The sequence below is a fragment of the Xyrauchen texanus genome, chromosome 32 (genome assembly GCF_025860055.1).
Source record: "Xyrauchen texanus isolate HMW12.3.18 chromosome 32, RBS_HiC_50CHRs, whole genome shotgun sequence".
Classification (NCBI taxonomy): Eukaryota; Metazoa; Chordata; class Actinopteri; order Cypriniformes; family Catostomidae; genus Xyrauchen; species Xyrauchen texanus.
This window is the reverse complement of record NC_068307.1, coordinates 26,463,521-26,486,634: the sequence shown is the minus strand read 5'-3', so window position 1 is coordinate 26,486,634 and position 23,114 is coordinate 26,463,521. Positions and strand designations below refer to the sequence as shown.

Below are 23,114 nucleotides of genomic sequence, written 5' to 3'. Positions count from 1 at the left end.
ATCATATCAGATTTATTTTTTACCATAAAAGGAACTGTAAATGCATTCTACAGCTAGTGAGCTGCCTTCAGATTTAACAGATCTACGATGTTGATCGATCAGGCTGCGATCACACGGAGGAAGCATTTATGAATGGTTTATGTTCTCATTGCGAGATCATAGACATGGCAACATTGTGATCGCGGCTTTCACCGGGTAAATCTCCACAAACCACCCGCCCCCCCAGCACGCTCATTCACTTCCATCCGGGTCCGACACAAGACCGGCTCGCCTCATGGCGAGCTGGATGATGCCCCGCAAGCTGGATGATGATTTCGCCGCTGCATCGGAGAGCATCACAGCACCGTCTGGTGCTGATGACGCGTCTGGCTTCCATCTTTGGGTCTGCTCGCCCAGTCCGAGGCTGACTCACGGAATCCACTATGCTTTCCCGGGCCGCCTGGGACGAGGCTGGACTGGAAACTTCCGTCCTTCCCCTCACGACTAGTCGTTTTGTTCCTCAGGTCAGGGCACCACTCATAGCCCCCCCGGTTCCTTTCTTCCCGGAAGTGCATGACGAGCTGACGGGCTTCAGGTCAACTGGGAAAAGAGCAAGCTCGCCCCAGTTCAGAGCATCTCAATGACAGCACGCCTCATGAACGAGCGTGCGGAGTCGGTGCTCTCTTCGAGCCCGGCCCAGCGGTTCCTCTAAAACAGTTCCAGAGACTCTGGGGGCTCATGGCATCTTCGGCCGTGGTTGCGCTGCTCGGGTTGATGCATATGAGACCACTTCAGCACTGGCTTCAGACTCGAGTCCCGAGATGGGCATGGTGCCGCAGTACATACCATGTGTTAATCAACCGTTCCTGCCATCAGACTTTCAACATTTGGACAGACGCATCTCAACTGGGTTGGGGCGTCGTGTGCAACAGGCACACAGCCGCTGGCTCCTGGACAGGGCCCCGGCTGCATTGGCACATCAACTGCCTAGAGTTGCTGGCCCTGCGGAGGTTTCTTCTGCTGATCGGGGCAAGCACGTCTTGATCCTTTCAGACAGCACTGCAACGGTAGCGTACATAAATCGCCAAGACGGCGTGCACTGGTGCTGTGCAAGGTCAGGGAGAACGAGGAATAAGTCACCTTAGTGGCTCCTTACTGACCAATTCGGACTTGGTTCTTGGATCTCACGCTCCTTGCGACAGCACTTGCCTAGCAAATTCCCTTGAGGAAGGACCTTCTTTCCCAGGGATTGGGCACCCTCTGGCATCCACGCCCAGACCTCTGGAACCTCCACGCCTGGCCCCTGGACGGGACGTGGAAGATCTGACTGGCCTACCACCTGTGGTCGTAGACATGATCAACCAAGTCAGAGCTCCCTCTACCAGGCAGCTTTAGGCCCTATAGTGGCGCCTGTTTGCAAATTGGTGTTCTTCCTGTTCTGTCCTGTTCCCTCCCTCCAGGACATATACACCAGGCGGTGTGTGAAAAAAGCTCGGAGGATCATCAGAGACTCCAGTCACCCAAGTCATGGGCTGTTCTCACTGCTACCATCAGGCAGGCGGTATCGCAGCATCAGGACCCGCACCAGCCGACTACATGATAGCTTTTTCCCCCAAGCAATCAGACTGTTGAACTCTTGATCTATCAGGATCAATAATTAGCACTGCACTTTATTAATCTATAATCTCACACTGGACTGTCAACATATTCTCCTCAATACAACTGCTATATATATATATATACACATATATATTTCATATACTCCCACTTATTGTATTGTATTGTATATTCTGTTCTATATTCTGCATTGTATATAATTATTGTGTTGTGTAAGTATGTGTACATCTGATTTGTAAATTGTTTTGTGTAAGTATGTGTACATTTGATATGTAAATTGTTTTGTGTAAGTATGTTGTTTATTGTAATTGGTATATGTCTCGTCACTGTCATGACTGCTATGTTGCTCGGAACTGCACACAAGAATTTCACCTACTGTTGCACTTGTGTACATGGTAGTGTGACAATAAAGTGATTTGATTTGATTTGATTTGATTTGATTGATTTGAGATGCGCAGTTTGGTCAGTGCTTTCAATCCTTTCAGAGAGGTTGGAGGGGAGGCTGTCCTCCTCCACCTTGAAGGTGTATGTAGCCGCTATTGCGGCCCACCACGACGCAGTGGACGACAAGTCCTTGGGTAAGCACGACTTGATTATCAGGTTCCTTAGGGGCGCCCGGAGGCTGAATCCTCCCCGGCAAAGCCTGTTCCCCTCCTGGGATCTCTCAGTGGTCCTCACGGGCCTTCAGAGACCCCCACTTCGAGCCGCTTGACTCAGTTGAGCTCAAGGCCCTCTCCTTGAAGATGGCCCTCCTGATAGCACTAGCTTCCATCAAGAGGGTTGGGGACCTGCAAGGGTTCTCAGTCAGCAACACTTGCCTGGAGTTCGGTCCATCAGATACTCACGTCATCCTAAGACCGCGACCGGGCTACGTGCCCAAGGTTCTTACAACCGTTTTCAGGGACCAGGTCAAGAACCTGCAAGTGCTGCCCTGGGAGGAGGCAGACCCAGCCTTTTCGTTGCTGTTGCTGCCCCCTTGCGGTTTCAAGCACACTCAACGAGAAGTGTGGCATCCTCATGGGCACTGGTCAATGGCACCTCCCTAGCAGACATACCCAATACCTTTGTGTGATTCTACAATCTCAGTGTTGAGTCGGTCTAATCCCGTGTTTTGTCAGGTCCAAGCCGGTAGAACTCGGTAATATGGAACAGCCAACTGGGTGTTCCGCTTGCACCTAACGCCCTTCAAAAAAGTGATCCTGTGCGCTCTCTCTCCCAGGTTAGCCACTAAGCTCTCGCTTTCTGAATGTTATTCCTCCCTAGCCTTCTGGCCTGCGAATTCAGCTGAGGAATTTGCAGCCAGACCCACTATGACCCTCAAGTGCTCTGTAATGTGGTAGGGCTCCACAGGCCTAATTCCCTCTTCAGGCAACTCCCTGTGATGTATTTTCCATGGTACGGTCCCCCTGTCGGCTGACCCGCATGTCCTTGGGCAGTCCCTGTTCGACACAATGTCGAGTGAGTGACAGAAGGGGAACGTCATGGTTACTGTTATAACCTTCGTTCCCTGATGGAGGGAATTGTGTCCCCTTTGCCATGACACTAGACCTACCACTGTAAAAGGCCGTACCTTATTCTTGGTTCCTCAGTGCAAAAACCTGAATGACAGATGCACGCCCACTTCCATTTATACCTGTATGTCCGGGGGCGGGACATGCAAATTCTGTCTGCCAATTTCTGATTGGCCTTTTCTCAAGTTCAGAGGTACGTGACTTGATAAACATAATCACAATTGTAAAACTGATATTCCATCAAACTCAAATCTAGCCTTCTTTCCTTTAAGTGAATAGAAAATATCCAAACCAACAACACAAACTGATCTGAATGACAGATGAAAACAAATGTCAGAACGAATCACATAGATGAGGACTGCCCTAATGTTCAGTGAGATACTGCGACAGCCAGCATAATAACCAACAGAGTAAAGCCACAAGACACAAAGGGTCGCTGTGGGCCTTCTGTAGGTTTGGATCTACATTATACCACACAGACAACAATTAAGACAAGACTATGGGGAGGAAATTACACTCTATTCACATGTCTCTGTAGCTGTGTGGAGAGAAAAACAGAAAAATAATTTTTTGAAAATGAAAACTTTGATAATGCAGCCCAGAACATGTCAGGCTACAGTTGAATGGGGAATGATACCATTGGCTATACTTGAATGTTTACCCAGCCTGGTGAGTTTGTTGGTAGAATATTACTTCACGTCAATTTTGCGACGGACAATGGAGGGACTCACAACCTGAAATTCACGCCATAGGCTGCACCCTTAGTCCAGGGCTCTTAGCACTCTGGGGAAAACAAACACATGGTACATTGAAATGCATGTTCTTCTGGGAAGTGGGTTAAAAGATGATCTGATAAACAGTGACATGGAGAGTAAGAGGAAATTTAGAAGCAAAGCAGATTTTCAGGGATGCCCTTTGACAAATACTCTCATCAGCTATGTCAAAATAGATATGATGATAAGAAACTGCCATGCTAAAACTAAGCCAGCCTAAGCTGGTTCTCTGGTCTAAACTGATTTATTGCTAGTCTACAAGCTGGAAAGTGCCCACAACCAGCCAACAGACCAGCCTAGCTAGACTGGAAGACCAGAGAAGTCATGCAATGCAGTTTAGGCTAGTTTTTTTAGGTGGTAAGATCCAATGTAAGAATATATCCTCTCACCAAATTCTACCCTCATTGAATCCCAAGTGGTAGCTGTCTGTAAGGCTGGATCAGAAGTGTCTGTCACGTCTTGTTGTTGTAGTTGATCATGTGAATGCAGCCATAATTAAACAGTACTTGTGGATAATATAGTATAATATATTTCATATAGTTTGTTTGGCTTGCACATTGAATATAATGGTATATATTTCTGTTGTGGTGTCTATAACAATAATAAACATATACCTTTTCTAGCTGTTAAAAACAGCTTAAACCAGTTGGTTTACTAGTCTTATCTGGTTTAAAATAGTTTAGCTGGTCTCCCAGTCAGGCCAAATTGGTATTCAACGGGTTTAACTGGTTGGCCAGGTGGTCTCCCTTGAGTCTAACCAACTGTCCCAAAGTGTCCAAAACATCAAAAAAAAAAAAAAAAAAGAACAGCCTAGGAACTTTGGTCAGGTTGGGAAATTAACTAACCTATAACATATGAAAATATGGTATTGAATATAAAATATGGTACCATATCCATTTTACCATTTAAATTAAACGTTTTGATATAATTATGCAAAGTATAAGCTTGGCAGGCTTATTGGTTAGCAAGCTAATCATAAGTAATATTAGTAATATTAGCTTAGTATGCTAACCAGTTAGCATGCTATCTGAAAACACAAATAAAGAGAAATGCTTAATTTCACCATTTGACATATCCATATGACTCATGCGTCATATTTCATGTCTTCTCAGAGCATACAGAATCACTTTGTGTGATGAACAGACCAAAATGGAAGCTGTTATTCACTCTCAAATCAAATCCAATTATTTGATCAACTCGCAGTGCACAAATACAATGTAACAGCGCATCAGTTACATCAAACCTCATTGGTTCTTGCTCAACTTGTGACCAAATGTCATGACACAATGAGGTTGGATATTATTGACTTGTCACCACATTTAAGTTCTAAATATTCTAAACATTTAAACAAGAAATAATGGCAAAAGAACTCATGACAAGCTCTGACTTCTCCCAATTGACTGTTGGCAGCTGGCATAAGGCAATGGCTTCAACAGTTAAAGGTATTTAAGTATAATATTTCATACTGTATGTTATTTTATTTATACTGTAAGTGTTTCAACTTGTGGTAGCATGGACACAAACTGCATAAAGTTCAAATCTGTAATAGTATATACAGCGATATGTCATTGTATTCAAAATCAGAAACGTATATTTAAAGGTAACACTTCACAATAAGGTTCCATTCGTTAACATTAATAAATGCAATCCATTTTTGTTAACAAATGTTAAGAAATGGAGTTTTATTTTAATTTTTTACCCATTTGTATTAATGCTTAACTCACTGCAATGAGTAGGACTCTACAATGTGTCGTAGTTGAGCGCAACTATTTTCCCTTGCTGTCCTGCATGACATCACTCCGTATGGGAGGCTGGACTTTGTCGCTTGGCCAACAGTTGCTCAAATTGCTGAAAATCCCCAATGTTGAAATTGAAGAACTTTCACTTGCTTTGTTGCTGTGAGTATGAATGCCACTTTTGCATTACAATTTGGCATGTAAAGTGTCACATCATATGTGCTACAGATATTGAACTTGAGCTATTACTTTCCTAACCAATTAGAATTATTTTTATCAAGTGAATGATAAAACAAGTGAAAAAATCCCATGGACTTGTACTGAAGGAGGAACCTGAGCAGAACACCCTATCAACAACTTCCAAAATCATCAAAATCATTCACTTATTCACTATTTCCTATACAGTGAATGGCAGTGAGTGCTCTATATAAGTAAGGAGAGATCGAAATGAGTGAGGGAATTTGGATGCTTATATATGTTTATAGTTACTTAATTAAAACTATATAAGTTTAATAAACTACATAATGCATACATTACTGTATTTATTTGTTATGTTTTTAGTATATTTAAACTCTGATCCAACCTGGGTAGTGTTTCTGTGTGCAGAGATGAGAAAACCATGGGAACATAGTGCCCTCATGCGACCATAAAACAGCACCGAAGTTATCATAACCTACATGTGAAAATAGAATATTTTAACAATCCACTAAATTAGGAGTGGTGGTGACATAGTGGCTAAAGCACAGGGCTGTTAATCAGAAGGTCGCTGGTTTGAACCCCACGGCCACAACCATTGTGCCCTTGAGCAAGGCACTTAACTCCAGGTTTCTCCGGGGGGATTGTCCCTGTAATAATTGCACTGTAAGTCGCTTTGGATAAAAGCGTCTGCCAAATGCATAAATGTAAACGATCATTTCCACTGCCATATTATTAAAATAATATCACCACAGTGAATTATTTAGTGAAGACAGAATTCTTTAGCTTAATGGGATAATACAACTCCAAACCATAACATCATCTATAAAAATAAATTATTCATTTTAAAATGTATCTATATAATTTAGGCTCACTATATTTTTTATGTCATTTTACTTTTCAAAAAGTAAAAAATATATATTCAGCATGAAATAAAACTTTGTAGGTATGAAGGAAGCTGTAAACTGAGTCTCTCGCTCACGCTCTCTCTCATCTCTAGTTGCTCACATGCACTAACGCTCGCCGAGCTCGTCAGCCATCCCGATGTACACTGACGACGTTTATTACCCATAATTCACCGCGGGGAGGGCTGACGAGCTGGGAGAGCGAGTGCATGTGAGAGCGAGAGAGAGACACTTAAAATCAGAGTTCATTGTGGGTAAGAATGAGTGAACGAATGTAGGAAAACGTGTAGTTCACTCAGAATTCGAACGCTACTACAAAATGGCCGACACCCCAAATAGTCCACTTTATAGTGGATAGGGGCCGATTTCAAACACAGCAAGAGAAACACTCTAAAACATTCAGAACTCTGCCAAGCAACACCCTGGCAACCACCCACAACATCTCAGGTGGTGAGTTTTCACACAGGTAAGCACGACTTGCACAATCTTAAGATAATGTAAAAATCTAGTTACTTTTGCATACATTTTATGTAATCTTACTGGCAGTTTTTCCTGTTTTGATTGACAGTTAACTGCTCATTGTCGTGATTGGCTTACAGCTGGTCTGAGGTCATAGGACATCCCTGACAAACACCCAGAGAAGTTTCTCACTCACGCCCAGAGGGAGCAGCAGCAGTGCTTGTAGGAGAGGAAAGGGCATTGGACAAGGAAACATGACTAGGACTAGAAATATTGGTTACATCCTGATTCTGGCTGGTGGTGGAGGACTGGCGTCTTAGAGCCCCCTGAAAGGAAGTCCCGCTCTTGAAAGTGTTCACTACATCGATCTGCAGGGAGGGGAGAGAAATATATGGAGCACATTGCTTCACAGACAAGACCGATGCTTAATCACTAGGACAGGCATGATTATGGCATATGTCACACATTAAAACACTTCATCTTAAATTAGCTCTGAGACTTTGATGCGTTCAGCAAAGTCCTCCTTCATGCTGCAGACTGTACTGCACTCATGACAATGCATGGATGAAATCCCAGACACCTTCAAGAATCTCACCGAAGGACTGGTCCATAACACCTAGCAGAGCATTGTTATCATATCACATGACAAAGAGCAGGCAATTCCCCTTTATTTGCATGCTACTATTAAAATGAAGCAGTTGAATCATGCATGCAATTACTATCACATGTGGTGCATTGAACTTTTAGACATTCTAAAGACTTCACATAAGCTGGTTTTGTCAATTTTATAAACTCAACTCAGCAGTGTTGTGATTTCCAAAATGTATTGAACCCATAATTATATTTCAACAAAAAGCCATGAGAGGCAGTGCATTATTTTATTTAATTCATCCCCTTTTATCATATTGCTACAGCGATGATTAAGAGGGATAAACAGTTCTGCCTTTAATAAGGCAAAATGCAGTGACTTCACATTTTGTCAAAATTAAGTTACGAGTGAAATTGGGTCTTAGACTATGGTTTGTCCTGTGAGAGATAGGTTTGGCTCAGCTATACTTAGATTCAGAGAAAACGAAGTGTGACAATTACAGGACCTACAAAATGGTGTAAATTGCAAGATTTCCAATGTATTATAATTCCACATCCAAGCATTCTTAGTGAGAGGTGTATCAACAGCCCATGATTGACACAATAGTACCAGATTCTTACATTCTGAGCTTGATATGTCTGCCAATAATGCAGTTTGGCAGAGCTGAGCAGCAGTTCAACCTTCACACTGTTCTAAATCTGTCAGTAAAACACATTGCCAGTCGTGCATATGGTTGAATCTCAAACTACATAATTACAAGCATTACTGATGTATAACCACAAGTTATGGCTACTTCCTACAGATGCCATTCCAATGCACAATAATTCAGGCCGTCTAAACTTCTGAAGACTGACGATGGTTCTAACCTGAGTCTGGATTCTGTTCAAGCCTCTAAACCAGAGGATCTGTCCTCGTCGTAACTCCCTTTCACCATGATCAATCTCCTCCTGGTCTTCGTTCTGCTCCTCCTCGGGCATTTCATCTTTGTGCGTCAGCTGACCAGCTCCTTTAAGGAACCTCAGCTTGCTGTTTGGGATTGTTGATATAACCTGACCAAGAGTGAAGATGTGCATGACATAGACTTTTGAATATTAAACATGATTTTGCACAAAACTGAATAATGCTGCATTCCATTCAACTCTGAAACTTCAACTCATAAATTCTGAATTTCCAACTTCCTACTTGGTAAATTGCAATACTTAATTTCCAACTTTCTACTTAGTAAAGTGCAATAGTTTGAAATGGATTGTTGTGGCACCCAGGGAGATTAATGGTGAACATTTACTTATAAATACAAATAAATTGAGTCAAAGATTTTACAATGTCTGCAGAGACAGGTGTGTAGAATACTGTAAATGATCATCTCTGTTTATAATGTGTTTTATTTTTCTTCTAATGGTACTCTGACAACTAGCATTGTGAATGCATTAGTTCTCAGTTACCAAAGCCATTGTAGAAATGTTCTATTTTCAGTTATTTATTTTTCATTTATTCCTTCAATAACAGAGGTATAAGGCAAGAAATATTCAGCTGGTCATGTGATCTCTACATGCAAACCACCAGCTTTTCTTAAAATACTGATATGACTGAAGTCTTCATCTCATGTGAGCTTGCATGATTTTAAAAAAAATGTCAACGGTACTATTTTTTTATTTAGGGGTCAAACTTTTTTTTTAATGAGGGTAAAATAAAAATGTTCACATTTAAAGTTAGTGTATTGTGATTCAAACCCCATTTTATTTGATTTTGGTCTTCAATGGACTTTGGTGCTCTGTGCAACAAGTGCTGAACTTCATGCTTCACTTCATCACAGAGCCATTAAAGTAGCATTAATGAAAGGCATTCACAAAATTCATCAGACATTCATCATTCACGAAAAAACCCTTGCAATTCAGCTGTACAGAGGATCTGTATGGACATCCTTACAAATTATATAAGTTATAGACTTATATTTTAAGTTTGCATTTTGGTGAGTAATGGAGTGTTTGTTGACCTAATGACGCAGTATGTTTCGTGCTCTCATACACGTGCATTGAGTACAAAGTCTAGTGTGAAAACTAATGAAAACATTAATTAGTAAGATAAATGGTACCGTTTAAAAGAATATTACAGGTTCAATATAAATTAAGCTCAATCGGCAGCATTTGTGGAATAATCATGATAACCACAAAAATATATTGTGACTTACCCCACCTTTTCTTTAAAAAAAAGCCCCACCTTTTCTTTAAAAAAAAGCAAAAATCTGTGTTGCATGAGTCACTTTCAATGGAAGTGAATGGGTTAAATTCGTAAACGTTAAAATACTTTTTCAAAATGGCTATAAGATCACTTACTAAACTTTTCTGTGTAAATGTGACGAGGAGGAGGGTGTGGCCAGGCCGTGAGGATGCACGGCTGGTGCTGAGTAGCCCCAATCAGTGGTAGAGAGAGATAAGGGGGAGTTGGAGATACTAGAGAGAGTGAGATGTATGTACCACTGTTTGTGTGTGTGCACGTGTATTTGGTTATACTGAAAAGTAGATGTAGTGATTGTAGTGACACAAGCGGTCTCTTCTGAGAGCCTCGCGTACCTCTGAACTTGAACTTGAGAAAAGGCCAATGTCAAGTTGGCAGACAGAATTTGCATGCCCCGCCCCTGGACATACAGGTATAAAGGGAGCGGGCGAGCGAATGCCAGACAGATTTTTTCTTTGGAGCCGAACGGTTGTGTGATCAGCGAGCTGTGTGTCACGACTGCTTCACCCACCTCTTTTGGATCTGATGGCGCATTCCAACGGCTTTCTCCTCTCTGCACGCTGTGCAGACACTGCCCCTGGGTGCTTCAACAGCACTTCTCTCCTAAAAGAGTTTAACTTCTCTAAAAGAGTTTGTTTTCTGGTAAAGAGCAACTTATACAAGCGGGCGTTGAACGTCCTTTTCAGGACGCATCTTTGTAAAGATACCCTTCCGCCGCTGTGTAGTTCCTGGATGTGGCCGGTATCTCTCTAGATCCGATGATCAGATCCTGTCTCGTGTGCCTGAGTAGCGATCACACTGAGGCAGACTCCCGTTCAAAATGCTCACGCAGAGGCGAATTTTAACCTGCGTTCGGCATCAAGATTGGTTTGCGGTGGTAGAACTGAAGGACGCGTACTTCCACATCTCCATTCTGCCTCAACAACAACCCTTCTTACGGTTTGCGTTCGACGGCCAGGCATATCAATACAAGGTCCTCCCGTTTGGCCTGTCCCCTTGCGTCTTCACCAAGGTTGCAGAGGCAGCCCTTACCCCGCTGCGGGAAAGGGGCATCCGCATACTAAATTACCTAGATGACTGGCTCATCCTAGCACACTCTCGAGAGTTACTATGCGCCCACAGGGACCAGGTGCTCACGCACCTCAGCCATTTAGGGCTTCAGGTCAACTGGGAAAAGAGCAAGCTCTCTCCGGTTCAGAGCATCTCCTTTCTGTCACAATGTCAGCACGCATCACGACAGAGCGCACGCAGTCAGTGCTTGTTCCTCTCAAACAGATCCAGAGGCTCCTGGGGCATATGGCATCCTCAGCCGCGGTCGTGCAGCTCGGGTTGATGCATATGAAACCGCTCCAGCACTGGCTTCAGACTCGAGTCCCAAGATGGGCATTGTGCCGCAGCATATACTGTGTGTTTATCAACCCCTCCTGCCGTCAGACTCTCAACCCTTGGACAGACCTGTTTTCTGCGGACAGGAGTCCCCCTACAGCAGGTATCCAGACGTGTCGTGGTCACCACAGATGCCTCTCAAATGGGTTGGGGAGCCGCTGGCTCATGGATGTGGCCCTGCCTGCGTTGGCACGTCAACTGCCTCGAGTTGCTGGCTGTACTCCTTGCTCTGCAGAGGTTTCTTCCGCTGATTCGGGGCAAGCACGTCTTGATCCGAGGAGGGTTACGTGCACCCGACCAAGCTGCTTCTAGCACGCAACAGCCTGCTTGCACCTGGCTTGGCAGCCACGTAACACGGGTTAGTGCGTGGCATTTATAAGTGGGACCCCTTGTGTCACTGCAGTCGACACAGCGTCGAGTGAGTGACAGGAGAGGAACGTCATGGTTACTGTTGTAACCTTCATTCCCCGATGGAAGGAACGAGACGTTGTGCTCCCCTTGCCACCTCACTATCCCTATCACTGTGCCGTAACCGTATTCTTGGTTCCGCAGTGAAAACCTGTCTGGCATTCGCTTGCCCGCTCCCTTTATACCCGTATGTCCGGGGCGGGGCATGCAAATTCTGTCTGCCAACTTGACATTGGCCTTTTCTCACAACGGAAATAGACCCAAGATGGAGGCGCGGTAGCACGCAGCGGCCACTTTGGATCCAAAATGGTGCTATTTTTGCTATTTTTGTCACTTAGCCCAACTTTTACGGCACATGGACATCGGAGCATCTGGTGTTCGCGTCTACCATCGCCAGACACTGTTAAAATATAAGATTCATGCAACAACCAAGCTGCATGATGATCTGCAGGAGTTGCTACGTGAACTAGGCTTGCTGTGTAGACCAGGCCTCCAGTCCTCTGCATCGCCTAATGCCTGTGCCCGGGGGAGGGGACGTTGTAAGCGGTGTGCGAGGAAGTGAAAGTGTGGCAAGAGGGCGGGGGTCCATGCTAGGCTTAAAACAAACCCTAGCCGGCCAGCTCTCCCATTTATCCTGCTCTCAAATGTTTGCTCCCTGGGCAATAAACTGGACTACATCTGACTCCAGCAGACTACGCAGCGTGAGCTTAGAGATGCTGCGTCTTTGTTTTCACGGAGACATGGCTCAATGTCAGTGTTCTGGACGCCGCCAAACGGGCTCGCCTCGTTTCGTGCTGACAGAAATGCAGCTCTGTGCGGTAAGACTCACGGTGGTGGCTTGTGTGTTTACATCAACACGGAATGGTGCAATAACTCTATGCTAGCCTCTAGTTACTGCTCATCGCTGGTGGAGCTTGTGACTGTTAGATGTAGACCTTTTTATTTACCATGGGAATTCACCATTGTTATTATAACTGGCGTTTACATTCCCCCCAGTGCTAGCGCTAAGGAAGCGCACTGTGAAATGTATGGGGCTATGAGCGAACGCTCACCCTGATGGACTGTTTATTGTCGCCGGAGATTTCATCCATGCGAATCTCAAGACAGTGCTCCCTAAATTCCATCAGTATGTGGACTTTGCAACGAGAGGGGCGAACACGCTTGATCTTGTTTACACAAACATCCCAGGAGCGTAATACTCAGACCACATCTCTGTTATGCTAATTCCAGCATACAGACCACTTGTCAGAAGCACAAAACCCCTCCAGAAGCAGGAGAAAACCTGGCCAGCAGGAGCCATCTTTGCTCTTCAGGACTGTTTTGAGTGTACTGACTGGCACACGTTCAGGGAGGCTGAAACATATGGCGACTCTACCAACTTGGAGGAATGCACAGCATCAGTGACCAGCTACATCAGCAAGTGCATTGATGATGTCACCTTCTCCAAGACCATCACCACACGCTCCAACCAGAAGCCGTGGATGACTGCGGAGGTGTGTGCGCTGCTGAGGACCCGAGACTCTACCTTCAGAGCAGGCGACAAGGCTGCCCTAAGAACAGCGTGGGCCAAACTGTCCCAGGCCATCAGAGAGGCAAAGCGCCACATGCCCAGAGAATCCACAGTCAATTCCAGGACAGCGGCGACCTGTGGCGCATGTGGCAGGGCATCCAGGCCATCACCAACTACAGGACAACATCAGTTGCCTGTGACAAAGATGCCTACCTTCCAGATCAGCTGAATGACTTCTATGCTAGGTTTGAAGCACAGAACGACGTGGTGGCGAGGAAGACCACCCCTCCTCCCAATGACCAGGTGCTCTGTCTTACCACGGCTGATGTGAGGAAAACTCTACATAGAGTCAACCCACGGAAGGCTGCTGGACCAGACAACATTCCTGGCAGAGTGCTCAGTGGATGTGCAGACCAGCTGGCAGATGTTCTTACCGAAATCTTCAACATCTCTCTGAGCAGTGCCATCGTTCCAACGTGCTTCAAGGCCACCACCATCGTCCCCATGCCAAAGAAGTCTTCAGTGTCCTGCCTCAAGGACTATCGTCCCATCGCACTCACACCCATCATCATGAAGTGCTTCGAGAGGCTCATCATGAGGCACATTAAGACCCAGCTGCCCCCCTCTCTAGACCCACTGCAGTTTGTGTATCATCCAAACCGTTCAACAGACGATGCCATCGCCACCACCCTCCATCTGGTCCTCACCTACCTAGATAAAAAGGACTCATACGTTTGAATGCTGTTCATAGACTTCAGCTCAACATTCAACACAATAATTCCTCAGCACCTGATTGGAAAGCTGAACCTGCTGGGCCTGGACACCTCCCTCTGCAACTGGATCCTGCACTTCCTGACTGGGAGACCTCAGTTAGTCCGGATCGGGAACAGCATCTCCACTACCACCACACTGAGCACTGGGGCCCCCCAGGGCTGTGTGCTCAGTCCACTGCTGTTCACTCTGCTGACTCACGACTGTGCAGCAATGCACAGCTCGAACCACATCATTAAGTTCGCCGATGATACGACCGGGGTCTCATCAGCAAGAACGACGAGTCAGCATACAGAGAGAAGGTGCAGCGGCTAACAGACTGAACTTTAGGAGAGCACAGAGTGACTGCTCTCCGCTGAACATCGGCGGCTCCTCTGTGGAGATCATCAAGAGCACCAAATTCCTTGGTGTTCACCTGGCAGAGAACCTCACCTGGTGTCAACAGATCCCTCAACACCAGCTCTATTACCAAGAAAGCCCAGCAGCATCTCTACTTTCTACAAAGGCTGAGGAAAGCACATCTCCCACCCCCATACTCACTACATTCTATAGAGGGACTATTGAGAGAATCCTGAGCAGCTGCATCATGCCTGGTTTGGGACTTGCACAGTTTCGGACCGCAAAGCCCTGCAGAGGATAGTGAGGCAGCTGAGAAGATCATCGGCAAAAAACACTGCATCCGCAAAGCAACCGGCATTGACCCCACACAACCCTCACACAAACTCTTCACCCTCCTGCCATCAGGCAAAAGGTACCGAAGCATTCGGGCCCTCACGGCCAGACTGTGTAACAGCTTCTTTCAATACTCTGAGACTTGACTGACAGTAATTGACAGTTTTTGAGTTGCACTTTAATTATTGTCACTTTATACCTGGCTGCTACCTCAATAAGTGCTATTATGTTATGTAACATTAGCAAGGCACTTAACTCCAGGTTGCTCTGCTTTGGATAAAAGCGTCTGCCAAATGCATAAATGTAAATGTACTAACTGTATATGGTATGATGACAATAAAAACCTTTTGACTTGACTTAACAATGTCTTGTTTCTTCCATTGGGGAACGGAGGTTACAACAGTAACCATGACGTTCTGTTTATTAAAAGTATTTTGGGTTGAAAACCTGGTTCCTGCTTCCTTCTTTATGATGATCAAGAGACTTGTCTGCCACAGTGGTGCCAAAGCCCGGGATTGAACGAAAATGCGCCGTCAGAGAGCCCTCGCCACTGACGGAGGATCATGATGCTAAGGATACGCAATCCGGTGTTACTGTAGCAGTTCGCCAGGAGGCGGAGGAGCCCGCTCCCATCCGTTAGGAGGCACAAGAGCCTGTTGGTGTCTGCCAGGACGAAAAGTCCAGAGCCATCGTCTGGCTGAGGACCGAATGATGGCGTGGTTGGGAACTGGAGTGTTTTTCTTTTTTCACCCTTTCTCTCTTTAAACAACTATACAGCTCAAATAATACATGAGAGTTAACAGAAGAATAAATGTACTGTAAGTGCTTTTATAAAATTATAAGTGCGTTGATTTGGGCGTGGTCGTGTGTCTATCTGCGGGGGAGAGAGAGAGAGAGAGAGCGGTAAAGGCTTGTCATCTGGGTTGTCATTATCTCTAACACCTGTTTCATGTTGTAGTGATGGCGGAGGGAGACCAAGGTGCACAAGGTGTCAGTGTGACAGAGATAGACCAGAGAGAGAGACTGTACATGTGTGTGCTCGATAGAATCCTTTATTTGTTTGTGGGTGTGACTGTTTGGCCACTGAGTGCCTTTTTGTTTAAAAAATACTCATGTTGACAGTTCACTGCCTCTTGACTCCTTCATTGCCCAGACATCAAACCTTCTACAGTGGTGACGAAACCCATGAAATCTTGGAGGACAACGTTATCATGGAGTCTTCACCACTGGGCAAAGTAATCAAGTCCCTCGGCAGCATCCAACAAACACAACATCAGGTCCTCATGGAGTTACGCCTGAAGCCGGAGCAGCATTTCCAACTCCTACTCCAGGCTCAAGCGGAGGACCAACAGGCATTCTGGAGCCCCATGGACCAGTAGGGGGCTGCAGCTGCGACCCCGGAGCCCACATCGCCGGTGACCCTCGTCAAAATGGGGCCAGGTGATGACCCCGAGGCCTTCCTTGACCTCTTTCAAAAGACCGTTGAAGTGTGGAAGTGGCCTCCCGAACAGTGGGCTGCCTGCATGTTACCGCTACTCTCCGGGGAAGCACATCTAGTGGCTTTCTCGTTTAAAAAGACCTGAAGAGGGCCATCGTGCAACGGGTTGGCCGTACTCCTAAATAGAGTCACCAGCGTTTCAGGACCCTCAGGTTTGGGAAACATGATTTGCTTTTGCACAACAGCTCCGGGATGCCTGCAGAAATGGTTGCTGGCTGAGGGAGCCAGCAGCGCTGTGGAGATCATCGATCTGGTGACACTGGAGCAGTTCATCTCCCAGCTTCCTTGAAGCACTGTACACTTAAACAAAAGAGAATACAACCCAGTTATTAGTACCAAAGAGCCATCGGGAAACCCTCTTCCAGGCAGTTCACTAGAGTCCAATAGCTGGCCATTTAGGTCACAAGAATACGCTAAACCGAATAATGGCCCATTTATAATTTTGTTTTGGCCAGGCATTCACAGGGCACTAACGAATTGTTAGGTATTAAATCAATTCGCACCAGTGTTTATCACCCACAAACAGATGGGTTGATGTAACTATTTATTAAAACCTTAAAAAATATGATTTGTAAGTTCATACAAGAGGACACTAGGAACTGGGATAAGTGGCTCGAACCCCTGTTATTTGCAGTGCGAGAGGTCCAGCAAGCCTCCACACGGTTTTCCCCATTCAAGCTGCTGTATGGGCGTCGGCCGTGTGGTGTACTCGATGTCATACGGGAAGCTTGGGAGGAGGGACCTTTAAACAGTAAAAGTTCAATTCAGTACATTCTTGATCTTAGAGCAAAACTCAAATAGTTTTTGTGTTAAGAAGAGTTCTCCTTAACACAGGAGAATTTGCTCCAAGCTCAGGAACGTCAAAGCCAGCTGTATGTCAAGGGCACTCGACTACGGGAATTCACACCGGTAGATAAAGTGATTGTATTACTGCCCATCTCAACCTCTAAATTACTCGCCAAGTGGCAAGGGCCCTTTGAGGTCACACAGCAAGTTGGAGATCTCGATTATGAGGTTAAGTGAACAGATAGTGGCAGAGCATGTCAAGTTTACCAACTTAACCTCCTAAAATCATAGAGGTAGGTGGTCCCTATGGCCTTAGCAAAGGTAGTCCCCAAGACGGCAGAGCTCGCGAACCAAATTCATTCACCCCGGTCCTTTGTGGAGACCACCTCTCACCGTTGCAGCTCAAAGATGTTGTTAAGTTGCATTCGTAATTTGCTTACGTGTTCTCGCCTCTCCCTGGTCGCACGAACCTCATAGAGCACCATATCAAGACCATCCCAGGGGTGGTGGTTCGTAGCCGCCCCTATTGCCTTCCTGAACATAAAAAAGGCTGTTAAGGAAGAATTATAGGCAATGTTTGATATGGGCGTAATAGACAATTCACACGGCGATTGGGCCAGCCCTGTGGTTATGTTACTTAAGAGCAATGGGACGGTCTGGATCTATGTAGACTATAGCAAAGTGAATGCGATGTCCAAATTTGATGCGTACCCAATGCCTCAGATTGAAAAATTGCTTGATGAGTTGGGAGTGGCTCAATTTTATTAGACACTGGACTTAGCAAAGGGTTATTGGCAGATCTCTTTAACTCCAATCTCCTGGAAAAAAAAACTGCTTTTTCCACTGTGACAGTATTCGTCCCAAGGATGACACGTGAGGCCAGGCTCAAGGTGAGGCTTTTTAATATATATTTTGATTTGACACTAAAAAAGATATGCCACTGAAGCACACAGCACGCTTCTAGCACCAGACTTTCTCTCTCTCTCTCTCTGGAGGCCCTCTGGCTGCCTTTTATGCCGCTCTCCCCGTGCTCACTGAAATTAGACACAGGTGTTAGACATAATTTAGCTCAGGTGTAGGCGCCCTTACCGCTTTTCTCTTCCGGACGGGCGCTTGACCATGCCCCTGCTGCCACATACCCCCACCGCCCGACTCAGGCCGGGGCATCATCCGGCCTGCCTACCACTCCCCCCCCCATTTCTGGAGAGGAAGTCGGCGACAGCCATCTGCACCCCCGGTCTGTGGACCACCTTGAATTTAAAGGGCTGGAGGGCCAGATACCAACGGGTGATCCAGGCGTTGGTATCTTTCATGCGATGGAGCCACTGCAGTGGGGCGTGATCCGAGCAGAGGGTGAAGGCCCGCCCCAGCAGGTAAAAATGGAGGGTAAGGACCGCCCACTTGATGGCCAAACACTCCTTCTCCACGGTGCTGTACTTAGTCTCACTTAAAGAGAGCTTCCGGCTATTGTAAAGCACTGGGCGCTCCTCCCCCTCCACCACCTGCGAGAGTACGGCCCCCAGCCCTCTGTCTGAAGCGTCCGTCTGCAATACAAAAGGGAGAGAGAAGTTAGGTGCATGCAAAAGCGGCCCCCCACATAGTGCGGCTTTAATCTGTGTAAACGCCTGATGGGCACTGCTCCGACCATTGGACCGGATCTGGAGTCCTTTTTAGTGAGGTAAGTCAGCGGGCTGGTGACATCTGAATAATTAGGCACAAATCTTCTGTAATAGCCAGCCAGCACCAGGAACTGCCTCACCCCCTTTTTGGTCTTGGGTCTAGGGCAAGTCGCAATCGCCGCGGTCTTGTCAATTTGGGGACGCACCTGGCCATGACCCAAGTGGAACCCCAGATACCGTACCTCCACACGCCCAACCGCGCACTTTTCCGGGTTTGCCGTGAGCCCCACCCGCCGCAGCGATCTCAGGACGGCCCTCAGATGTTGCATGTGCCGCTGCCAATCATTGCTATAAATGATGATATCGTCTAGATAGGCAGCGGCGTAAGCAGTATGCGGTCTGAGGATCCTATCCATGAGACGCTGAAACGTGGCTGGTGCCCCGAACAAACCGAAAGGAAGCGTCACAAATTGGTGTAATCCAAACGGCGTGGTTAAGGCCGTTTTTTCATGGGATATTGGTGTCAAGGGGATCTGACAATAACCCTTCATTAGATCCAAGGTCGAATAAAACCGAGCAGTACCTAACCGATCGAGCAGTTCATCAACACGGGGCATTGGGTACACGTCAAATTTAGACACCGCGTTGACTTTTCTATAATCCACACAGAAACGTAAAGACCCGTCGCTCTTGGGAACAAGGACGACTGGACTGGACCAATCGCTGTGGGATTCTTCTATTACTCCCATCTCAAGCATCGCGTCCAATTCTTCCCGAACTACTTTCTTTTTATGTTCGGGCAAGCGATAGGGGCGGCATCGTACCACCATGCCCGGCTCGGTCTCGATGTGGTGTTGTATGATGTTTGTGCGGCCCGGTAGAGGAGAAAACACATCTGCAAACTCCTTTTGTAGTTCGGAAACCTCTGCGTGTTGGCGCGGTGAGAGGTGGTCTCCACAAGGAACCGGGGTGTTAGGATTGCAGGCTTTGTTTACCTCCGGTCCGAGCTCCGCCCTCTCTGGAACTACCGTTGCCAAAGTCACAGAGGCCACCTCTTCTCTCCACAATTTCAGGAGGTTGAGGTGATATATTTGACGCGCGCCCCCTCTATTGGTACGTTTAACCTCATAATCGAGATCCCCTACTCGTCGTGTGACCTCAAAGGGTCCTTGCCACTTGGCGAGTAATTTCAAGCTCGATGTTGGGAGTAATACAAGCACTTTATCTCCCGGTGCAAATTCCCGTAGCTGAGCACCCCTGTCATACAGCCGCCGTTGGCGTTCTTGAGCCTGGAGCAAATTCTCCTGTGTTAATTGCCCCAGTGTGTGGAGCTTTGCTCGAAGATCAAGAACGTATTGAATTTCATTTTTACTATTAGATGGTCCCTCCTCCCAAGCTTCACGGATGATGTCGAGGACCCCGCGTGGGCGTCGCCCGTACACCAGCTCGAATGGGGAAAACCCTGTGGAGGCTTGCGCGACCTCTCGTACTGCGAATAACAGGGGGTCCAGCCACTTATCCCAATTCCTAGCGTCTTCGTGGACGAATTTACGAATCATATTTTTGAGTGTTTTATTAAATCGTTCCACCAGTCCATCTGTCTGAGGATGGTACACGCTAGTGCGAATCGACTTAATGCCAAGAGCTCGTAAAGTTCGCAAAGTGTTCGTGACATAAAAGTAGTGCCTTGGTCGGTGAGGATTTCTTTCGGAACCCCCACCTGGGAGATTATCTTGAAGAGTGCCCCGGCAACACTACGTGCTGAGATGTTTCTCAAAGGCACTGCTTCCGGATATCGCGTTGCGTAATCCACCAGGACCAACACAAAGTGGTGTCCGCGTGCCGTCCGTTCTAATGGCCCGATGAGGTCCATTCCAATTCTCTCGAAGGGAACCTCGATCAATGGAAGGGGGCGCAAAGGCGCTTTTGGGGTGGTCGGTGGGTTTACCAGCTGACATTCGCGGCACGCCGCACACCACCTGCGGACGTCACCGCCAATGCCCGGCCAATAGAAATGGGCTATTAGACGGAGAAGTGTCTTCCTTTCCCCTAGGTGACTGGCCATAGGATTATAGTGAGCCGCCTGGAAAACCATTTCCCGGCAGCTCCGTGGAATCAACAATTGTGTCACCTCCTCCTTTGTTTGAGCGTCCTGCGTCACTCTGTACAATCGATCTTTAATAACCGAAAAATATGGATATGAAACGGCGGCGCCCGGCCGGAGTTGTTGACCATCGATTACTCTCACTTGGTCAAAAGCGTGCTTAAGGGTTTCATCCCGCGACTGCTCCAAGGGGAAGTCCCCCTCTGGGAATTCCCTGAGAGGAGGGGCGACAACCTCGCCCCTTCCCGCGTCATTCGGAGCAGCCAAGGATGGCCCCGGCTCCGCCTCCCCCACCAAAGCATCGCACATCTCACATCTCTTCACTTTCATGCAGGACCCATCCGCAAAAACTCCCTCCAATACATTTCTAAAATTCGGCCAATCAGTACCCAAGATTAGCGGATGGGTGAGGCGGGAACTAACTGCTGCCTCCACACTATGTTTTTCTCCCCGGAATTTGATCGCCAAAGTCACCATGGGATACTTGTGAACATCCCCATGCACACACCTCACCCTCACCCGTTTAGCTGAGCCCAAAGCCCCGGGTTGAACCAAGCATTGGTGGATGGTGGTCTGGTTACAGCCGGTATCCAACAATGCTTGGTATGTACCCCCCTGGATCCTTACCGGAATAAGGTACGCTCCAGCCCGATCGGGGGCAGCCTGCGGGACATCGGAGACCCGCACCACCGACCAACCCATTGCAGGATGGCTCTCTTGAGGTCAGCATAGGCCAGGAGACTCGATGCCGGCAATTGTTGAGCCGCGAGTTGGGCTTCCCGGACAACAGAGGAACAAGGCGAGCTGCCCACTGGTCATGCGGCCAGACCCAAATCTCGGCGGTGCGCTCAAAGAGGTTGAGGAACGCTTCTGGATCGTCCGCCGGCCCCATCTTCTGTAACGCAGGCGGGGGCAATGAGGCACGGGGGTCTGGGGTCGCGGCTGTGGCTGAAGCGGCCTCCTGGCCGAGAAGGCTCCGGATCGCAAGCCGATCCTCTGCTTGAGCCCGCATGATTTCAAAGAAGCGACGATCCTGGTCCTGCCGGAGCTCAAGCAGGGACTGTTGGTGGCTCTGATGCATCGCAGCGAGGGACTGGAGGACCTCCGCCAGCTGGGAGGACTCTACGGGGCGGTTACTTTCCATGACTGGACAACGTATTCCCGGGTTTCGGCACCAGTGTGACAGTATTCGTCCCAAGCATGACACGTGAGGCCAGGCTCAAGGTGAGGCTTTTTAATATATATTTTGATTTCACACTAAAACAGATATGCCACTGAAGCACACAGCACGCTTCTAGCGCCAGACTTTCTCTCTCTCTCTCTGGAGGCCCTCTGGCTGCCTTTTATGCTGCTCTCCCCGTGCTCCCTGAAATTAGACACAGATGTTAGACATAATTTAGCTCAGGTGTAGGCGCCCTTACCGCTTTTCTCTTCCGGACGGGCGCTTGACCACGCCCCCGCTGCCACATCCACACCATTCGGCAAACACCAATTTGTGACCCTTCCGTTCGGTTTGTTCAGGGCCCCAGCCACGTTTCTGTGTTCACATGGACAACATTTCTCAGACCCCATATAGCATATGCCACCGCATATTTAGATGATATTATTATCTATAGTAATGAATGGCTGAGGTCGCTGCGACTGCTTTGGCTCATGGTCAACACAAAGAAGCGGCCCATTGGACAGAGTCGTGCCAACAGGCTTTCCTAAAAATGAAATATGCGTTTTGTAGGGGGCTGCTTTTATATGCTCCTAATTTCTCCTCTCTTTATTTTGCAGATGGATGGATCTGACAGACGGCTGGGTCAGCGCTCTTGCTGGAGGTGGAGGAGTGACTGGTGCTGTACATTACTCATAAGCTCTCACTGAGAGAGTCTAAGTACAGCATCGTGGAAAAGGAGTGTCTGGCGATTAAGTGGGTGTCCGCACTCTCCAATAATACCTACTACTACCTTCACCCTCTGTTCAGATCACACCTCACTCAAGTGGCTCCATCGCATGAAGGATCCCAATGCGCAGAACTCCCGTTGGTACCTGGCACTTCAACCGTTGGAGAGAGACCAAAGAGAGAGACTTTACCTGTGTGTGCTCAGTAGAAACCTTTACTCGTTTGTGGTGTGACTACTTGGCCACTGAGTGCCTTTTTGTATATGTTTTTTAGAGCAATGCTGAAGAGTAATAAAAAAATACTCACAATAGCGGTTTGTTGCCTACTGACTCCTTCATTACCCAGACAACGAACCTTCTACAATAAGCTTCACATATCTGCCTTCAAATCCTCCCCAAATTTGCCCCATTCACTTCCATTATACAGTAAGTGCCTCACTGTAACCTAGATTTTATATTTTCTTTTAAGAAAAG

General features: G+C 47.0%; 1 protein-coding gene across 8 annotated transcripts in view; it reads right to left on the bottom strand.

Moving 5' to 3' along the window:
* LOC127625692 (plasma membrane calcium-transporting ATPase 2) overlaps nucleotides 1-23,114 on the bottom strand; it is a 401,637-nt gene that overhangs the window by 2,684 nt on the left and 375,839 nt on the right. For 5 of the 8 annotated variants that reach the window (XM_052101030.1, XM_052101033.1, XM_052101034.1 and 2 more), the window contains one exon: nucleotides 8,631-8,813. In XM_052101030.1, coding sequence (XP_051956990.1) covers nucleotides 8,631-8,813 — 183 coding nt within the window. Of the gene's footprint in view, nucleotides 1-3,841; nucleotides 3,891-7,371; nucleotides 7,544-8,630; nucleotides 8,814-23,114 lie in introns of all 8 variants that reach the window. The other 3 variants (XM_052101035.1, XM_052101036.1, XM_052101037.1) reach the window with 1 other exon arrangement.